Raw genomic sequence first — 21,385 nt, forward strand, 5'->3', positions numbered from 1 at the left:
TGAGCTTGTGGTGGAAAATTACATTTTTCTGCTAATTACAAAAATATCTGATCGCACTTACAACATTTAATAACTCTGATTGGTATCGGAGACAAAAAAAATGATATGCGGACATCGCTAACTGGTGGCATCACTAATTACAGCAGATGTACGCTCCAAGTTCCTGGTTGGCCGACCCCAGTAAGATGGCCACACACACACACACACATAACTCTACTCTCATCTATTGATTACCTAGATGCAGCCAATTTACTTGAGTTGGAAAAACTTGTTTATCTGCCTGAAGGAGCAAGAGGAAGTGTGTGGTGTGTGTGTGTGTGTGTGTGTGTCCTGCTGGGCTGGGTCACCCTGGAGTTTTTTGTTATTTTTTTTTTAAGATAGGATGTTTGTGCTTCAGAGATAAGCAGGAGTCCTTCAAGAACACACGCACATGCACGCACACACACACACACACACAGCTCCTTGTTCATGCACCACGATCCATCCTCATTCCCGCCTCTTCGCGCTTTGACTCATCATCTTTCTGTTCACCACACCACCAGCTGATAGGAAGCACATGCGAGCTGCCTACCGTACTTTGCGTGTGTGTGTGTGTGTGTGTGTGTGTGCATCCAAGGTCTCCAGATTATTATGGCGAGTGACCCCCATTAGTCAGCGTGACCTTACACACACACACACAAATAACATCCTCCCCCGTCCCTGTTCCCTCTGACAATGCTTGAGTCAGCAGTTTTCTACGCTCTCTCTCTCTCTCTCTCTCCTTCCTCAGTCCCTGTCAAACCCCTTCTGTCTCCTCCTCTTCCCTTTTTTCGGTCTGTCCTGCCCTTTCTTTCTTTCCTCCTCTCGCTCTGTCAAAATGTCTGTCTTTCCTAATATCTCTCTCACCCCATCCTCCCTTTAAATCTCCCTCTCTCCCTCTCTGAGGAGGTGAAGCAGTGTTGTGACGAGAGAGCTTGGGTGACGTCACTGAAACAAATGGGGCGTTCGCTATCTGGGACATTGGAGGGGGGTGGGGGGTGACTCATATCGCAACTTTATACTAACAAAAGGCGCACGAATGCACCGAGTCCTGTCACAAACACACACACACACACACACTCTCTCTCTCCCACACACACACTCTCTCTCTCTCTCTCCCACACACAGGCCAGCGCTGCATGTCCTGCTAGCGTCAGCACTTTCGCCGGTGTCCTCGCCAGACCGTCCCCGTCTCCTCTCATGTCCTTAATGACTCTCGCGCTCTCCCTCCGTCTACTCCCTACCTCCCTCTCTCTCTCCCTCTCTCCGTCTTCTCCTTCACTGGCTCCATCTCCCTTTCAAATTGAAATATGCTTTATTGGCATGATAGGAAAGAAACCTATGTTGGCAAAGCAGTACAGTATTTAAAATTAGGTAAGATTGCAAAATTGACTAATAATAATGAATCAACAGTAGTCTAATGCAGAGACTCTCATTCAGTGACATTACTAGTTCAGATCAATTCTGCAATTCAGATAGCAATATTGGACAGAGAAGAACTCTTTTGAAAGAGTAAATAGACAGAAAGGGAAAAGGAAAGGAGGGTAAACCTCACAGACAATACATTCTCTTTCAGTAACATTTATATTTTCTCAGGTAGCTCATGACATTTACTAACAAACTGAGCTGCTAGTTCTACAGTGTTTGCATTCCCCCAATAAAACCTGAAGCTTTTCTCTTTCTGTAAATACAGAGAAAGTAGGAATCTTAGGTGTAAATCTCTGAGTCTCATAGTTTTCTGCAGTAAAGCTTTCCCTCCCTCCATCTCCTCTACTCCAGTATTCAGTTTTGATGTACGGAGTCACGACTCAGCATTACGATTCCAGATGCATTGAGGTCTGATCCAACAAATCGTTATTTTCCCACCGATGACAGTTACACTTATCGCTTCGTGAAGAAAAAAATTTTGTTTTAAAAATTAAAAAAAAAAAAGATTATCGGTAATATTTTGAATGAGAAAATGGCATGAGAAACAAGCGCCCAAACATGTTTTTACTTGGCTGTGTGTGTGTTACACCTTGTGGTCTGGGAATCGTCTCCCAGATGGGAATTTTTTTGGGCTGTGCCATTCCTAGAAGTTACAGTGTGCTGAGAAAAAAAAAACCAAAAAAAAAAACTATGCAGACTATTCAAAAGACTGTTCAACTGGCAAAATACTTGAGGGGAACATGGTAGGGTTACTTTCTGTTGTGTTCCTTTGGCAAATAACTTGTACGCTTCATTACAAAACCTGTGTGTGTGTGTGTGTGTGTGTGTGTGTGTGTGTGTGTGTATGTGTGTGTGTGTTGGGGGGTGCTATTACCTAATGTTCATTGCTCAACATTATAAAAATACCACAGATTGAGTCATCAAAACGGTTGCCATTTTGTAATCACGGGCCTTAGGATACAGTAACTAATACTGTCAATACAAATTCATAGCGAATTACATTAATATACATTCATGTCAGAAATCATCTTGTTGGGGTAGATGTCATGCTTTTCAATCGGCGGACATCTTATTTTGGAACGAAAAGGCTCAGTTAAAGATGAGTAGACATGTAACACAATACAGTCACATAATGAGGGCAGGATATCATAATACAGATAGAGATGACAGGCGTATCTTTCCGGTGATACCAAAGAAACTGTTAAAGGGGCATTTCACCGCAGCACAATGTGACCTCTGGGGACGACGGTGGCCTTGAAGATAGACAAACAGGCCTGCGACTGTAAGGTCGGCGGTTCAAATCCCAGACTGGCTGGCAGGAAAGTGTGGAAAGTGAAAGATAAATGCTCTCCCTTGCCTCAGAAACTCTCGCTGAAGTGCTCTTGAGCGACACTTAACCCCAAAATGCTCCAGTTGAGTTGCTCAGTGGCCAGTAGTGGACGGCTGTGTTGAACCAAGCGGGTGAATTTTGAAGCCAATAAGGAAGTGGCATCAGGCGTCAGTTCCTCGAACGCTAGAAGCCGGCTCCAAAAAGACTCCAAACCCGGCCCAACTCCATGCAAGTCAATGGGACCACAACCCAACTTCTTGCTAAAGAATATAAAGCCAATACATTTTTTCGACAAGAGGTTATGGTCTCCTTATGGAGGTTTTCCATAAGTTATGGTCTTCTTATGGAGATTTTCAAAATAATTGTGGCATTAAACGGATATAAAACAGGATTGTTTGCCTAGTGATTGACAGGTTGCCTGTCCAGCGATCGACAGGTCCAAAAAATATCAACATGGCAGCAATCGTAAACCCAATCTCCAGGCTTCAAAACGGCCCTTCAGACACCTATGGGTGTCTCACTCACTGCGTCCATCTGTTTTTACAGTCTATGTGCTGAACTGGGCAGCACCCAGGTGTGAATATATGCAACTGTATGAATATAAAGCAGGGCATAGCTGAGTCACTCTTCCCCGGATAAATAAAGGTAAAAAACTGATTATTATGCGTATGATTACACACTTTTTCCCAAAACTGTACACGGCCTTGCATAAATTCAATTGGTTTAAGAGTTATTGACAGCTGATGAGTTCAGTGAGTGATGCCATCCAGTGGTCACGTATTTCATGTAGAATTACTCTATGAGATGATAAATATATTTTTAAAAATGCCTAATGCCTCACAGAGGGAAACCGTTGGGGAAATAAAATTTTTGCATGTTGTTTGGGGATTTTTGGAATCCATATAAAACAAGTCATTACCACCAAAATATCTTATTACCTACACCGGAGCAGACTTGGAGAATCAATTACATGAAAGGCTGGGAAAAAAAACAGCTGCATTACGTGTCAAATACCCCTTTAATGAAGAGCTTTTAGCCCTTCAAAAATCTATTTAAAATGTAGAACACAGAAATACAGAATTATGATTTTTATATGAACCCATTTCCCCCCCTCCATCCCGTTACACTCACTCTTTTCTTTGCTACATTTCTTCCAATGTCGTCCTCTGCCTCTCTCCCCCCCCTTCCCATCATTCTCGTTTTCCTCGTAAACACTCCCTTCGTCTTTCCCTCTCCTCCCTCCCTCCCTCTCTACCTATAACCTTGCTCAGGTGCGGCGTGGCCCAGACATCCACACTCCCAGGAGGGACACCCAGCAGCCTGAGCGCTCGTGTCCTGGGACGGAGCTCCCTAGAGGGGTGGGTGGGGGGTGGGGGGTGGTGGATAAGAGCATCGTGGCTGGGGGTGAGTGGGTGGAAACACGGCTCCCCCTGCCATTGTTTGGGGTTTCCTGCTCGATTGTTTTTGGTACATGGCGACCTATCATACGGAGGCGAAGACACACACACACACACACACAAATGATAACAACCAGGACAATGGCTAGAGAAGGAGCCAGGTCTATACTAGATATAAACAGAGTCGGGGCTAAGCAGGAAAAGACTTTAGCAGGGGATACACTCATCCCTACTCATAGATTCCCCATTCAAAACTTGTATTTTTAGATCGTCTGCGATCCAAATCTAAACATCGACACTACCAGTCGAAAGTTTGGACATCAAAACTATGAAATAACACAAATGGAATTATGCAGTGACCAGAAAAGTGTTCAACAAATCAAAACTATCTTATATTTTAGATTCTTTAAAGCAGCCGCCCTTTGCCTTGATGGAAAGGCAAAAGGCTTTGGAAAGAAATTCATACATAGGATCAACTTCACTGTTTATATTTGTCTAAGAAACAAATTTCAAGCATTTAAGCAGAAGCCTTTAGATCAAAATGGCTTTAAGAGAATGAAAATCATAGAACATTCAATCAGGTGTGTCCAAACTTTTGACTGGTAGTGTATTTTTTGTCATTTTGTTCGAAAGGTTGTCTTTTGTATATCTAACCGTCTCTGCTCTGACTAGTACACTGTAAGTACCAGGACATCCTGTGTGTGTGTGTGTATGGGTGAGTGTGTCAATTCACAGCCATGAACACCCACAGGCAGAAACACTCAGGCACATTAGGATGCTGCAGCACAGTGTTTCTTTAAGACGTACTGGTAAAGTGGCTTTGTACCGGCACAAAAGTGAAATCGTGATCGGAGATATTGACTGTCTGTTGATCGCCCATAAGATTCAGAGTGTCACTGGGGAGCGAGCCAGGATTGCTTCTTGGCAGGGAGGAAAAACTGGAGGTGAAGAATTGAAAGAGTATCAATACTGGCCTGTCGACCATTTTCTCTCTCTCTCTCTCCCTGTCCCTCTCCCTCTCTCTCAAAAAACCCCACAATGGGCCATTAATCCAATCAAGATCCCAACCCCTTTTACGAATAAGGCAGCTGAGGCAAAGAAGACATATTACAACTTAATTCACCTGCTATTTGCTATGAATGGTGAATTCCCACTTTAGATCTGAAAGCCTGGACTGAATATATTAAACTGGAACAGCAGAGTAGAATGGCCCAGCATTTAAAAGGTGCCGCGACACTCTTACCCAGAGAGACTTACAATGAGCGCTACAGCAGAAAAAAGTTAAATATGCTCACACCGATTTAGATTCAGTTGAGATCACAGAATTAAAATGGATAGAAAGGATGCCTCCCGGACTGTACTGGTATAGGCAGAGTGAAAAGTGAGACATTTGCATTGCAAACAGTCATAAAGAGAGACTGGCGGCATCAGTATCCAGTTATCTATACCCAGTGTTTACCCAGATAGCATGCGTGTCCATGTTGTCCTTTGGTCAACATAAGATGGCTGCCATGTAATCTTTGGTGAAATGGAAATGAGTGTTTTATTTGAGATTCAGAAGGCTGGAAGGCTAAAACCAATATGTTCGACCAATATGGGTTTCTGAAAGCCAATACCAGTACCAATATTTTTGGACTGGAGCTGCCAGTAATTTATATTTTGTGCCGATATTCAATATCTTTAAATTTCAACATTTTTTTACCCAAAAAATTACAAGTTTTCAGTGTTTCCTCCAGAATTGTATTCTTGTCATAGTAAAAAAAAAGCCTCCGAAACAGCAGTGAGACAACGGGAGACTACAATTCTCCATTGAAACCCAGACTAATGAAATTCTCCTCCTTAAGGCAGGGTGACCCACTGCATGTATTCAATGGCAGGGGAACTCTGGGATACATTAGGATTAGAATTAATTTCCCCAAACATTTTTGAACAATTATATGAAAAAATTTAAATGTGCAAAGAAAACAACATTTCAGGGAGGTGCATCCATCATATCGGAGGTAGATGACACTGACTGGTCGATATCCGATATATAATAAAAGCCCAATATTGGCCTGATATATCAGCAAACCATTATATATCGGTCTATCCCTTGAATATTCAAATGATGCGCCTGTCACCGAGACACTGAAGCTTTCTGAGTCACATGTGCTATGTAAATGCTGTGGCAGCCATTTAAGTATAATTGCCATGATCCAAATAATCTGATCAAGAGCACTGTCCCTTTACTTAGTGCTAATAAACTGACTGTGTGTATATATATATCCATATGTATACGCTCTGTCTGCTGTCTTGTTCAGCGTGGTTCATACGCGACAACGTACAGTCATCTTATTTTTTTATGTAATCTACATCCTTGTCCTAACTAGTCTATATTTAATAAACAACTGATCACCAAAAAAATGAACTGACTGCAACGGTGACTTTACTTTTGCATATGGTCTCCCACTCAGTGCAGCACCTGCCTGAGCAGCTGTCCGCGTCGTGCGTGCCGCTGCTCTACTTTCACTATATGTAAATGCTCTTCACCGTCAGATCATCTATCAAACGTTGCACGGTGGCCAAACTGCAACCGGTCAGAGTGTTGATTTGAGAAGAAACGTCCACTCCGCTGACCCCAATTCTGCGGGTCTGTGGTTTCTAATTTTACGGCCCCGTTTCTCTCGGCTCGGACCATAACGGATGGGACGGCCGCGGGGGGAGCGGGGACACCTGGCTGCTGAGCCTCCGTCGACAAAAAGCCTGATGAACACAGCCTGGTGAAGTACAGTCGCTCCACTACAACCTGGACTCTCTCTCTCTCTCTCTCGCTCTCTACGGGGCAAGACCAGACATGCAGCGCCCAAAATCAGACACGTGTTTCCATTAGGGCCGCACAATCAAGCGTGTGTAATTGTACATCGCACTTGTTGTTTCCCTGATTAATAATCACTGAAGAGTGGAAACATTTCATTTGGTAGGTCTGCTGTGCTTGAATTAATATTTTTTCACACTTAAACACTAATTATGATCAGGATTATTAGTTTACACGGTGCAAGGAACAAAATTACTGCACTTTTCACATTTTATATCCCCTTCTTTACTTACTACGGTGGGAATTCTATACGAAATAAAATGTAATGAGATAATTTAATTTAATGTTGCTGAATTTTGCGTTAATTGCAAAAGCTAAAATCACAATAGATGATTAGAAATGAGTATCCAGTGTACAGGTATCTTTTGCTGTTGCTTCAAAATGAAATGTGACTTCTCCTTTAGTTGCCAGGCTGAAAAAGTTAAACAACCCCTAGGTCTGCAGAAAGGCCATGTCATCACTTCAATATCACCACTTCCCCATGGTTAGGAGAAAAACGGTGAGAAAATACGGTAATATGAAGCTATATTAATGCAAAAAAAAATCCCGTCTATGTCTCCTTTTTCACTTCCTTTCTCAGCACTTTAATCGTCATTCTAGCGTCACAGTTGAGGCACTGTGGTTTTCTGACCTGCGCACACCTTTAGGTTTCTTGTAATGTTGCAATGTGATCTAGGGATTACAGATTATTGTCACACCGATAGGTAAGAAGTCAGCTCAACACCAAAAGATGTAAATGTAAATCTATAAGCACCGAGTTGTGAGTTGGCCTGCAGCTTGGGAGCGCCTCCACGCCGCTTCCTGGTGCTCTACAGTGACCTAGTTAGCTTGATTTGGTTTACCATAAATGTGAGGGGGATTTCCACAGCTAAAGCCAACATAATCGTTTGATGATCTGATGTCTGCAAGCCTTTAGTCCCTCTGCACTGTATGTCGTTCACAGATTAGTATGTTTCTATGGAAGCTGTCAGTATATTTCCAATGCGGTAATGCCACCAAGGTAGATTCCTGTACATAGAGAGTGATTTTGATTCTGAAGCACTCTACTGAGTAATTTCCCACACCTAAAGCACCAATGTGAGTAGCAGTGAGTTTAGCCAGGCCTGCAGTTTGGTTTCAGCGAAGTTGGAGGTTTCCTTTGTAAGACAAAATTCTATGAACTCACATCCCATCCTTCCTCTTCTCACTGGGAGTTCAGATTAATGCAATAAACGGGAACCTACAAAAGTAGAAGTGTTACATAACATAGACATAAACTATGCTAGCTATACAAGAAAGTGCTGCTTCCCTATTTGAATTAAAATTTAAAAGGATGTGTCGCAGGGTGTGTTGGCTTTCGGGAGTTCTTGTGTGTTTGTGTGAGAGTGTGTGACCAAGTGACTAAGTGTTAGCGTATGCGAATGTATGTTATAATATGTATGATGTCTGCATGCACACGCACGTACACATGGGCGTGACTACCCATTATTATAAAACAATTTCCACAATTTCACAGTTTTTTGTGATTTTTGCGACCAAAGATGCTTCGTTTAGCAATGACTTTCATCAAAAACTGATACAATTTTCAGTTTTCAGTCGCTTTTTTGCAGCAAAATTATAGGAATTGGTAAAGTCAAGGGAAAAAAAAAGGTACTACAGTGGCACTAAAGAGATACCAAAACTTTAAAATTTTTCATAACTAGCTAGACATTAAGAAAGACTCATATAAAATCACTTCATAATAAGCATACTGCATGTCACAGAAACTACTGCAAATAGTTTAGTGATCATCAATTTTAGAATTTACAGGAAAAACATGGGCTCAGAGTTTTTTTGTTTTGTTTTTTTGTTTTAAAGGAAATGGTCTTTATAAGATACACATTCAAGTCCACATCAGCACAGTAGGCACCAAATGAAATCAGTCCGTATGTTACGAATATGAGCTCTTCAGACAACTAAAAAAAAAAGTGCACTCATCTTCTTACAGTTGCAGGAGCGACTCAAACTGCACTGCCAAGTCATCGGTTACAGTATAAGAAAAGACACTATTTGTTGACGTATGGTTTGTTTGGACAATAACAAAAAAAAAGTGTGATGACTGGCCAAAACTACAAACACTATGTTGTAAGTTCTCCCAAACATTGCGAGGATCGGTTGAATTTGCATTTATTATTGCGTTTTCCAGACCACAAATCCCTGCAGGGACTGTGTTATTCTTCCAGCTTTCATGAAATGGGCTTTCAAGCTCGTTTTTATTAAGTTAATTTATTTGATTATTCATTAGCTTCCATCCGTCTCTCCCATCTTGCTTCAAATTGGTACAGAGCTAATTAATTTCTCTGCACTCCACGGCCATTTTGATTGTTCTCTCCATGTGTCCGATTGTAGCTGTACACGCCATTTGTATCCCATATGCATCACCCCCCCCCCGCTGTTAATTCTTGTGTTGATATGGCCATGAATAAATAATCTGAATATGTTTATGTATGTTTGTATATGAGAATGAGTGGGTGAGAGAGAGTGTGAGTGAGTAATAACATAACTTATTGATGCGGCGTCCGTCAACCGCCCTGGAGGATTTTGTTTGTGTGTGTGTGTGAGTGTGTGTGTGTGTGTGTGTGCGCTCTCCTCTCACCTCGTTGCCGTACATCATGAGGTGGTGGGTGGTGATGAGGGCTTTGAAGACCACCACCCAGCTGGAGTTGGCCGTGCGCTCGAACAGCGTGTCCGCCAGCTGGGGGACGCTCACGTTCATCTCATTGGTGCAGTGGATCAGATCTGGTACACACACACACACACACACACACACAAGAAGAAAGAGAAGTATTGAGTATTTGATACTAGGGCTGTAAGATATTGTGATTGTGATTATTTGACAGAATATTGCAATTGCGAAACTAAAAAAAACTGCGATTCAAAGTTTTTCCTGTCATGAATTTTTTAGAACTTTAAAATTGTTTAATGAAAAGTGATTTCACTAATACTGTACTTGATTCATGGACCAAAGATCACCTGCAGCACCTTGTTGTACACCTTGTTCAGAAATCCATTTTGGACGAAACTCTCTCTTAAGCAATTAATTGCAGCCCAGATTTGGAAATTGCAGAAGTTCATATATTTGCGATTTCGATTTTATTTTGATTAATTGTTCAGCTCTAATTGATACCCTGATCAGGGATGATACCAAATTGCTTTTCACACCTAGACACAAAAATACAGACGCACAGAGACTCCGCACCAAGGACGGACAAACACACATCACACACTCACACTGGATTCTTAAGTGGCTAAAGCGTGAAGGACAGGTTCTAGTTGTACATCTTTCCCCGCCCTCCCCCTTCTCCATTCACCTCCTCCTCCTCCTCACTTTCTCTCTGTCGCACCATCTCCCTCTTCTCTATTCTCTCTCCATAGACGCAAAAGCAGAAGGTTCAGGTGTCATTCATTCACGGACAAAGTATAGCATCCGCTGCCGAAGAAACCTGACATTCCTGAAGCTGGAAGGAAACTGAACCTCGGGGCAGAGCAACGTCGAGTTACACGACTCAGAAACCAGAGAGAGAAAAGGTCTCGTTCAGGTGGTGTTATGTTGTGACACACACACAGAATAGGTACACACAAACACACACACACACACAGACACATACACTCTAATTCATAGGCGCCTATACAGACATTCACACTCAAAAGAAGATACACGTCTTAAAGCCATTTTGATCTCAAGGCTTACGCTTAAATGCTTGAAATTAGTTTCTTAGACAAATATAAATAGTGAAGTTGATGCCTATGGATGAATTTCCAGGGCGGCTACTTTAAAGATTCAAAAATATATGATAGTTTTGATTTGTTTAACACTGTTTTTGGTCACTGCATAATTCCATTTGTGTTATTTCATAGTTTTGATGTCTTTACTGTTATTCTAAAATGTGGAAAATAGTAAAAAATGAACAATGTAAAGACACAAACCTACTACCTGCATGCTAACCAGCACACACACACACACAATATGCAGTACAGACACACATGCTTACAAGATGGAACACACACACGCACGCAGAAACACACACACACACACACACACACACACACACGCAAGGATTCTCTCAAGCACAAACATAAATACAGACACACACAGCTAAATTGATCCTTCACACACAAGACATCAGGGCTTTTCTGTTCTCTAGCGCCTTCCACCCCTTTTATTCCCTCTGCTTTACTTCCACCCCTTTTCTCTCTCTCTCCATCCACCTCCTCTCTCCTTCCTTTGTTCTTCACCACAGGACATTATGGGCTGCCGGCTCCCACACCTGGTAACTACGGAAACGGTTTCTCATTAGACTACTGGAAGACTGTAGCAGGGAGAGTCCCGTCGGGAGACTTCATCATCATAACCAGACACGCACGCACATACGCGCACACACACACACACACACACACACCGAAGCACATCTTCGCTCTTTCCTTCAGTCACTTAACGCATTATCTCCCAGAAGCACTTGCCCAAAACACACACACACACACACACACTAACACACGCTAACAAAACACACCAGACTTTCAGTCCGGCGTATTCCCCCTCCTTCACTCACTCAACATGGCAGCTTTCCCACTTCCCCCCCCCCACACACACGCCAAGCAATATTCTGTCAATACAAATGGGCGTAAAGTAATGTAATGCAATGTAACATTACAGTACATCCATTCAGCCGTGGCGGCGTGACTGACAGCCAACCAGAACGATGTCTAGTGGGTACCGGAGTGTGTTTGAATCGCAGTCTTGGGCAGAGAGACTGGCGGGAGAATAAATCACAGGATTTCATGCCTGCGGAGACGGCGCTCCTGTTGGGAAATGTTCCAGCCGTGTGAATGCATCAGCATGTTGACCGCGCATAATGTTGAATATCAGTCTTGCTCCGGCTATTATTTCTGTCAGTCTCTTACACACTCTTTGTCTTTCTGCCTCTCTCTGACTCCCATGCCCCGCACGGTATTTATACTAATACTGATTACAGAGAATTAATAACTCTGTGATGCAAAACAGGCTTCGAGAGAGACTGGTGGCCTCGTTAATGAATTAGTCGCACTCCGCAAATACCACATTAGTCCATATTCATATATCAATACACGACTTTTCTCTCTTTTTCTGTCTTTACCCCCCTCTTTCTGTCTTCCCTCCCTCATCTGTCCATCTCTTCTGTTTTTTAACAGCGCTCATGTTTTTTCATTGGGTCTGGAGTGGTGTGAGAGACAGAACTAAGAGAAGAACTGATTAGGTCTGTGGGGACGCTGTGTGTGTGTGTGTGTGTGTGCGCGTGTGTGTGTGTGTGAGTGAGAGAGAGAGATAATGTAAAGGGGGTACATGTGCTGACTTAATCAGGCAGAGTGGAAGGCATTAGATGCCATTGATGCCAGACCAGAGAGAGAGAGAGAGAAAAGGAGACTGAGAAGGAGAAAGAGAAGGGAGAGAAAAGAGAGACAGGAGAGGGGTAAAGAAAAGGGGGGAATGGGGAGAAAGAGGAGAAAACAAGAGAGAAAGAGAAGAGAGAGGAGAAGAGGGTAAGAGGGAAAGAGCGAGGGAGATACAGAAGAAACAGAGAAAAATAGAGAGAAAGAGGGGAATGACCAAGAAGAAAACAGATAGAAAATGAGAGAGAGAGAGAGAGAGAGAGAGAGAGAGAGAGAGAGAGAGAGAGAGAGAGAGAGGGGAGAAATGAGTGTCTCTTCATCCAGACGTTTTACAGGAATCCACGCATGGCTCAACAAGCCTCCTCGCCTCTCTTTATCTCTCCTCTCTCTTTATCTTGCCGACATGGCCGACGGCAGAAACAGGTCCAGGTCCATTTTTTTTCCTTGCCAACCATGGCCAATTATTCGCAACACAAATGTAAAAAAAAAAAAAATATATAATAAAAAAAATACATAAGACCACTGGATTCAATCTAACAATCCTCAGCTGCAGCCGCTCTGACCGGCGCTTCAGTGTCCTGCGAGCAACAGCTGCGCAAGGAATCTGACCCGGCTAATTGGCGCTGACACATTACAAGATAGTTACACAATGCTGGAATGACACACTAGGTGTAGGGCGAAACCCAACAGCGCTTTACAGGCCACGCAGAGACAGGATGTACCATATGAAAATAGACTTAACATTAACACAATTACGCATTCAAAGCCGGGTCTAAGAGGGAGCTTGAATCCAGTGTGTGGACCTAATAAAAAAGGTACTACTCTTCTGGAATTTTCCCCTCACATGCTTGCATGGTATTGCGTTTCTAAATGAAATGAAAACAAAAAAAAAACTGCCCACTCTCCTCTCTCTCTCCTTCTCCAGTCTTCTCTCCCTGCTCATCTCTCTCGCTTTCCGTCTTTTCCATCTCTTTACAATTAATCGAAAAATAAAAAAAGGTAGAAAAATCAGAATATGAGCTTCCGCAATTTCCAAATCGCAGACGCTGCAATTAATTGCTTAAGAGAGAGAGAGAGGCGTCCGAAAAGGATTCTGAACAAGGTGTTTTAGAGCTGCAGGTAATCTTCGGTCCATGAATCAAATACAATATTGATGAAAACCTTTCATCATACTCAAACTCAGTAAATCCTGCACACTGACATTTATTTTTTTTTTTTTTTAACAAAATCACTTTTCTCTAAACTATTTTAAAGTTCTTAAAAAATTAGGACAAGAAAAACTTGTCGGTGATATGAATCACAGTTTAAATCCCAATTCGATTTTTTGTCAATATCTTTAATCTCTATGCTCTATACAAGTTAGAAATGAGCCGAGCACCTTACTCACTCTCTCTCTCTCACACACACACACACACACACATATGACTGCTGAGTAGAAGGTGATCTCATTCCCAACAGTGACCTTCTCTGTTCCTCTCCTGTCAGAGGTCCATTGTTATTGGTCATCTGTTGACCTCTGTGGTCTTTGATTGGACTACAATAGCCCAGACACTTCCTGGTACCGAGGGACCAGTATGTCAGCTGGAACCACTATACTCAGAATGAGGAAGTGTGTATGTGTGTGTGTGTGTGTGTGTGTGTGTGTGTGTTGGGGATGCACTCAAGTCAAGTGATCCTTCACTACAGTAAGCCAAGAGATTGAGATATTTCTCAATATTCTCTGACATGATTGTTATTTCTCTGAGGGTATTTTGTCAGTCGTGCCAATATGCATCTACAAGGTTGAACTTGAGTGTGTGTGTGTGGGCGTGTGTGGGTGTGTGTGTGTGAGAGAGAGAGAGAGAGAGAGAGAGAGAGAGAGAGAGAGAGAGAGAGAGAGAGAGAGAGAGAGAGAGAGAGAGAGAGAGAGAGAGAGAGAGCAGGTGGTCAGATCAAGCAGAAAAAGAAGTGCAGGAGGAGGAGGAGAGAGAGAGAGAGATCACATCTGGCCCAGCTGGCTACTTTCTATCTGTGGTCTCCTCTCATCTTGTCATCCTTCTTTAACCCCCCCAAACACACACACACATACACACACACACACACACACACACACACACACACACACACACACACACACACACACCCCACCACTACCACCCCGACTCTTGCCTTTCATTCCTCTTTCATCTCCTTCCTCTTCCCTTCTGGTCTGCAAGCAAACTTCAGACTTGTTTCCTCTCTCGGACTCTGTTTCCACATCTTTCTCTGTCTGTGTTTCTGATTTTGTTTTTCCTGGTTTTCAGGGGGGGGGGGGGAGACAAATGACTCATACATTTTTAACCAGATCTCCGTTTTTCCTGCTTTCGGGTTCCTGATCACATCCCTGCTCTTTCCCCTGCTTCTGCCCCCCCCCCCCCCCGTTCCCCTCTCTCCCTCCCTCTCTCCCTTTCTGGTCGTCGCTTTCCCCACTCCTCTTCCTCTTCCATCTCCCCTCTCTGTGCTCCCTCTCTCCTCCACTCTCCTATGTTTAATCCATTTCAGCCGCATGGGATCATTAGCCATGCTGTGAGCGGATACAATGGTGCCAAAAACGGCTGAAAAAGCCCCACAATCCAAAATGGGAGCCTACTGTGCCACATTTAAAAAGGTAGGCATTAAGTGCAGATCTGTCTAGAAGCTAAACAATGAAAATTCAGTCTTCCCAAAAGACAAATTCACATCATCTTTGATTATTTAGTGGATTTTATTCCCCAATCAACCCTACTATCAGTGGACTTCACATAGGGTGCCAGCATCAAGGTTGGGAAAGCCTGATCTAGATTATTTTACCAAGCCTCTAGGATAATATGAGCTGCTGCTAACTGTGTAGGAGAGAATAAAGAGTGAATTAACCCGTAAGAACTGACTTGGGATCAGCTTCCTCATCCTCAACCCCACCTCAAGATCTTATAAAACCCCTGGTCTGGTGTAGAGGGATATCTCTGCCTTACTTTGTCTGTCTGAGTCTGACTCATATCCCTTTAGAGACCATCGAGCGAAGGTCAAGTTCACATCGGAGGAGTTTCTTATAAAGACAGGGATACACAGGGAAAATTTCTGGGAAACAGAAATTCAAGGTCTTAGTCATTTAGCTGGCAGTCTTATAAAGAGTGAGTGAGTGAGTAGGGGTTAAGCATCTTGCTGAAAGACATTTCAACAGGACAGATGACTGTTGATGGACACACTCTGACTATTACAGGGATCAAATCTGTGATCTTTCTAAAAACGACCGGCCTTAATGCTCAATTCCGATTTCTTGCTGTTGTTTTTGCAAAACCTTAAAAATACCTTGTTCTTCCGGCCAGCTGTATGTCATGTACTGTTACGTTTCTTTTCAAGAAAATATTTTTAAAAAATAAATAAATAAAAAGATCACATTCCAGATGTTTTTTGGTGTTCACACTGCTCTGAAACACGGCCACTTTCACCTGTAGTGTGAAAGCAGCACTACTTCACACAGTTGCTCACTTTCTCCATCTGCATTACCCCAAAAACAGCGCAGCATCGCCAAGAGCCTCACTTACGCAAACCCCAGACGTCCAAACTTCACACGATCAACCCAACAGGCGTAATGAACACAATATGTAGTGATGTAAGAAGGTGATGTAAGAATATCCGATTGTATCAGTCGTGCACAGTGGCTGGGGTTTCTTTGTTGACACATGCAACAAAAGACACATGTTTTGGAAGAGGTTGTTATCATGTTTCACACTGTGAATTGGCTTTGGCTGAGTATTTACATGTATTTCTATTCAGACCGATTTTTTTTGGTCAAAACGATGCACCCTGCCAACAGCTTGATAATGACTGTCAACTAGGCCATACCACACTACAGCTGAAAATTATTCTTCACAGCAAATATCAAAATGTGAAAGGACTGCAGATCTATGACTATAGGAAATGTGTGTGGTCATATGTGTATTAGTACAAACCAACCTTTGCCTCATAGTGGTATCTTTCCAGACTTTATGTTTAAGTCCCACACTTTTCTAGAAATATATTTTCAGATTAGCGAGGGCTGAATCGCACTGCAACTGAAAAACAAGAGTACTGCCACTGAGTTGATTGACCTTCATTCAGGCACTGAGTAACAGAAGGATGTACACACACACACACACACACACACACACACACACACAACACAGATGAAAAGGTAAACAGACAAGGCACCAAGACACCAGAAGGAGTGCAAGCCCCAATCTGTGAAAGATTAACACGCCGCATTATCAGCACCTTGTCTGGCATGTATTAGTAATCTCCCTCTCCTCTCTGTCCGTCTCCGTTACCGACTGCTGAAAGGGTTTGCCTCAAAAGAGGATTCCCTCACCACCCCCACCCCCCCTTCTCCCTCTCCTGACACCACTCCCAAATCCTACTGATAGGAGGAGGAGGAGAGAGGTATGAAGAATTGTAAGAGACAGAAGGAGAGGAGGAGAGACAGAGGATTGCAGGAGGCAGGGCGGACCAAGCAGGAATGATGGAGGGAAGGAAGGAAGGAAGGAAGGAAGGAAGAGGATGCAGGGTGGAGGGAGAAATAGAGAGAGAGAGGGGGAAAGACAGGGAGAAAAGAAAGAGAGAGGGTAGAGAGAGACAGAAAGAGTCACCAGAAGTTGGTCTATTAATAGCCGAGCTCTGGCTCTATAGCGTTAATTCCCCCTTTGAGGCTTTAAAGAAGAGCCGTTTCTCCTCTCTTTTGTGTATCAGTCTCTCTCAGTCACACACACACACACACACACACACACACACACACACAGAGACTGACACACACACTCACACAAATACACTCTTCTCCAACTGCACTGTTTTCATGGGGGATTCTGGAAATCTTGTCAAATGAATAGGATTGAAGTCGCTGTGTATATGTCTGAGTGTGTGTGTGTGCATGTGTGTGTGTATGTGTGTATCTTGGGGGAATGTCTGCCGGTCTCTGTCAGAAAAAGAGAGTGACACCGACAGAGAGAATGGCAGGCGCACACACACACACACACACACACACAGAGGTAGGGTAGGGGGAAGAGAAACAAGCTGTTGAACCCAGCCAAAGGCTTTGAGAGAACACAGCTAAAAATAACCCAACATCAGAATGAAATGAGAACAGGAGCACTGAATGTTCCAAAACACACACACACACACACACACACACACACACACACACACACACACACACGCAAATACACACACACAAACAAACAGAGACACAGAAAGAGAGACGGAATGTGTCTGAAACTGCGTACAATCCACAGTTAACATACTAAGTGTGATGTAAAATGAGTATGAGTGTGTTTCCACTGCATAGTACAGTGTGTTGGTTTTGTGTGTGTGTGTGTGAGTGAGGCCGAATGTGTGCTGCTTTAGCCAGAGGGGGCAGCAGGGAGCCCTTGAGCAAGGCACTTAACCCCCCCCCCCACCTCCCTCCAGTAGAGAACTGGTGGAGCTGGAAAAAGAGCAAGCATGTTCAGCTGACTTTCCTGAAATAAAGGTTGAAAAAAAAATCGGAGTGTGCTGCCAAGTACGTTTCGGATGAGGAAGCAACAGTCCTACGAAGCCTGCTAGCCTGCTTGTAGTAGTTTAACATAGAGGTTAGCATCACAGCTAGCTCGCCGTGTGCTTTGATTATGGTAGGTCACACTAGCCGTTAGGTCTCAGTATTTTTGTATTTGTATATAATTTGCTTAATCACTTCTCAGACCAATTAACTGCTTATGTGCATTACTGATCAGGTATATCTATGTATATTTGTTGGATTAAAGTTGTGCATGCTCTGTGTATAATCTGATCATGTAATGAGGTCTTTTATTTTATATAAAAGAATATTTTCTTCATGTGTTCGACGCATGAAATGATTAAACAGCTCAATAACATTTAAGTCTCATTTTGTGTGACAGGAGACAAAAATGAGTTTACTTTGTGATAATACTCCAAGGCTACTATACAGCAGTTTGACTGTAAAGAATAATTCCCGATGGCATCTACCTCAGCACTACATCATGTAAGCTGGCCAGGCACTAATATTTACCTCTGAGACAAACTTAAAATTCAGGCATAGGGCTATATGGAGCAGTGGCCTCCATGGGCGAGCAGCTTCGCCTGCTTTCTGCTGTATTTGCTGTGACGGGATATTGTGGTACGTGATAAGCGATGTGGATAAAAAGTAAGAGGGGATTTATCTGTAGTGGTGGTGAGGAGAGATAACTAGATAAAGGGCTTTACCAGAAGACAGTAAATGAGTAAAGGAGGGGGAAGATGCAAAATAAGAAAAATTGTTCAATCAGGAATTGATAGCAGTGACATGCCAAATGTGTCAAGTGCTGACATGCAGGCTAATAAAATGTAGCCAAAATAACTAAGGCTTTATGTAATGTAACAAATATTTTATAGATTTCTAAATTATGTATACCCTTGAAAAAAGTAGTCTATATTGCTTTTCATCTGTGCTGTTTTATAGCTTGGCCTGGTCATGCAATGTCCTGTTTGACTATACTTCAATGTGAACTGTCCACTGATATTATGTATATATTATAGATATTAGCATACTTCATCACTACTCGAGTGCGCAGCATGCATTACACATTCACTGTGTGAGTATGTAGCGTGTTTGCGTCTGATTTCAGACACACTCCCAGAGACTGAAGCACTCTCACCAGAGACAGAGACACCAAAGCAATTTCTCCCTCTTTGTGCTACACACACACACACACACTCTCACACACACGTGCGTTCCCTTGGGGTCCACTTGAAACAGACGTCTTCAGACAGTCAGCAGTAAGCCTTTTTTCCTCCCTGCTAGTCTAAACTCGGCCTATCTCTGCTATGCAGCCAGGGAGGGGCTTTCCCGCTCTGTTTGGACAGCAATAGACTTACCTACAATCACTTAAGACACAGGCCTCCCCACCCCATTAACAACTAGCTGCACCCACTAGCAAGTCTATCAGGGCTGGAATCAAGGCAGCACAAATACCAGGAACAAACTGCTGTGTTTGTATCCTTAAATGTCCTTAAACCATTTTGAACCTGTGGAATATTTGAAACCTTTTAGTCTTATTTAATGGATTCCAATAAAGCATTTAATATGTGTACGATTTGTGTGAGGTTAGACAGAGAGAAAGAGAAGGAGAGGGAAAGAGAAAGAGAAAGAAAGGGTGAAATCACAGTTACGTGACTAAAAACAAATGTTGCGTCCCTGCCTTCTCCACAGCACAGTATCTTGATCCTTTAGGGTAAGAAATTAAACTAACAATTCACCAACAAGTAGATGCAGAGATATTCCCTAGTCTACATGCCATGTTAGGCAGTGAAGCATATTTTAACATGGCTTATGTTTGAATAATATTCGGCATAATATTAAGCCTATATTCCTATTCATTGCTGTATGAGGGAAATATTTGCACCACAACCTTGAGATAACTGAAATAATCTCTCAAGTACCACTTGCACACACTCCTATACACACCCACATCTGCACACACCGCTTACTCGCACTCCCACAGACACACACACCTCCCACACACACACACACTCCCATGCAAACAAAGGAGGTCAGCCAAGGTGACCCAAAAGCTTGTGTCTGAAAAGGTGTCATAAAGTTTACATGGGCACCACACAAACACTAAACACACAGGAAAACAAGCACAATCATAAATACACAGTCTCTGTCCGGCTCTCTAATCTAACCCAGAGACACAGACACAAACAGAGACATAGACACACACACACACACACACACACACACACACACACACACACACACACACACACACACACACTAGCCCAGAGAGAGCCAGTCAAAGTGGTGGTGCGGAGAACTACTCTAGCACCACATCAATTTGTCATGTTAGTGTAACCTAGTTTTAAGGTTTGGCTAAAAATGGCCCAACACAAGATAATATCAAAGGACATATGGGCTAGTAGCTTAGTCAACTGGTAAAAAAGCTGCAACTGAGTAGAAAAGCCTGAAAATGCCCCCAATAGCAGCAGCATAGCCTAACTAAGCAACTGGACCAAAGGCTGTGAAAAGACTTCTGTTAAAAATGGCATGCAGGTCAGTCTAAAATGGCCCTAGAGAGGCCTAACCAAGGTGAGAAAATAACACCAGACACCAGCTAAATGGCCAATTTTGGCTGTGGTTGGTAGGTTTGTCTGCTCTTCCTGCCACTTTGGCAAGTAATCAACATCTTTTGGAGGTGCTAATGTAGTGTAAAAAATCTAGCTGGTGGGTAAAACAGGGACACTAGCTGATGAATTTTGGGCGATGAACCAGCCACTGTGGCCTGTGAATAAGAAAAGATTATTTTTTCTGGGTCTAACTATTATTAAAGTAGAAGGGCACTCGGAGAGCGCAGACCTCCGCCAAGGTTCGTGCTTTTATTGCTTGTTCGTGAGTCGGATCCGGATCCGCTCCAAAATTTAATGGGTTCTTCCTTGGCCCATGCTACACCCTTCCACGAAGTTTCATGAAAATCGGGCCAGTAGTTTTTCCGTAATCCTGCTAACAGACAAGCAAACAAACGGCACCGAAAACATAACCTCCTTGGCGGAGGTAATCAGCACTGTGTCATTCTGAAATAGACTGGACTGTAGCGTAAGAAGTCCTCTAAGGGTGGTGATGCATGAGCAATGTAGATGGGCAACGCACCTAGCAACAAACAACAAAGCAAGCCAAAAGGTCAAAAAACATTCAAATGTTTCCTGGCAACAAAATGTTTCTGTGTGATCAAAGCAACAAAACTGAGGCTACTCCATGGACAACAATAACTTGCTATTGGCTGATCTTTGGTGACAGGTGATGTCATCACCTGTTGTACTGCACCAAAGACCAGCCAATAGCAGATGGCCAGTTCTGTACGCTACCTTTCACCATTAGATGTCAGGCTTCAACACAGATTTGGGTTTGGGGTTTAGTTACTCTTGATTAATGTGATACTTTATTGATCCCCATAGGGAAATCCTCTTTTCTCT

General features: G+C 43.0%; 1 protein-coding gene across 3 annotated transcripts in view; it reads right to left on the reverse strand.

The window, feature by feature from the left end:
* LOC139911258 (phosphatidylinositol-binding clathrin assembly protein) overlaps window positions 1-21,385 on the reverse strand; it is a 67,846-nt gene that overhangs the window by 41,772 nt on the left and 4,689 nt on the right. For all 3 annotated transcript variants that reach the window (XM_071898764.2, XM_071898761.2, XM_071898760.2), the window contains exon 2: window positions 9,642-9,784. In XM_071898764.2, the coding sequence (XP_071754865.1) occupies window positions 9,642-9,784 (143 nt within the window). The remainder of the gene's footprint in view (window positions 1-9,641; window positions 9,785-21,385) is intronic.

This window comes from Centroberyx gerrardi, chromosome 23 (assembly GCF_048128805.1).
Source record: "Centroberyx gerrardi isolate f3 chromosome 23, fCenGer3.hap1.cur.20231027, whole genome shotgun sequence".
In the NCBI taxonomy this organism is placed as follows: Eukaryota; Metazoa; Chordata; class Actinopteri; order Beryciformes; family Berycidae; genus Centroberyx; species Centroberyx gerrardi.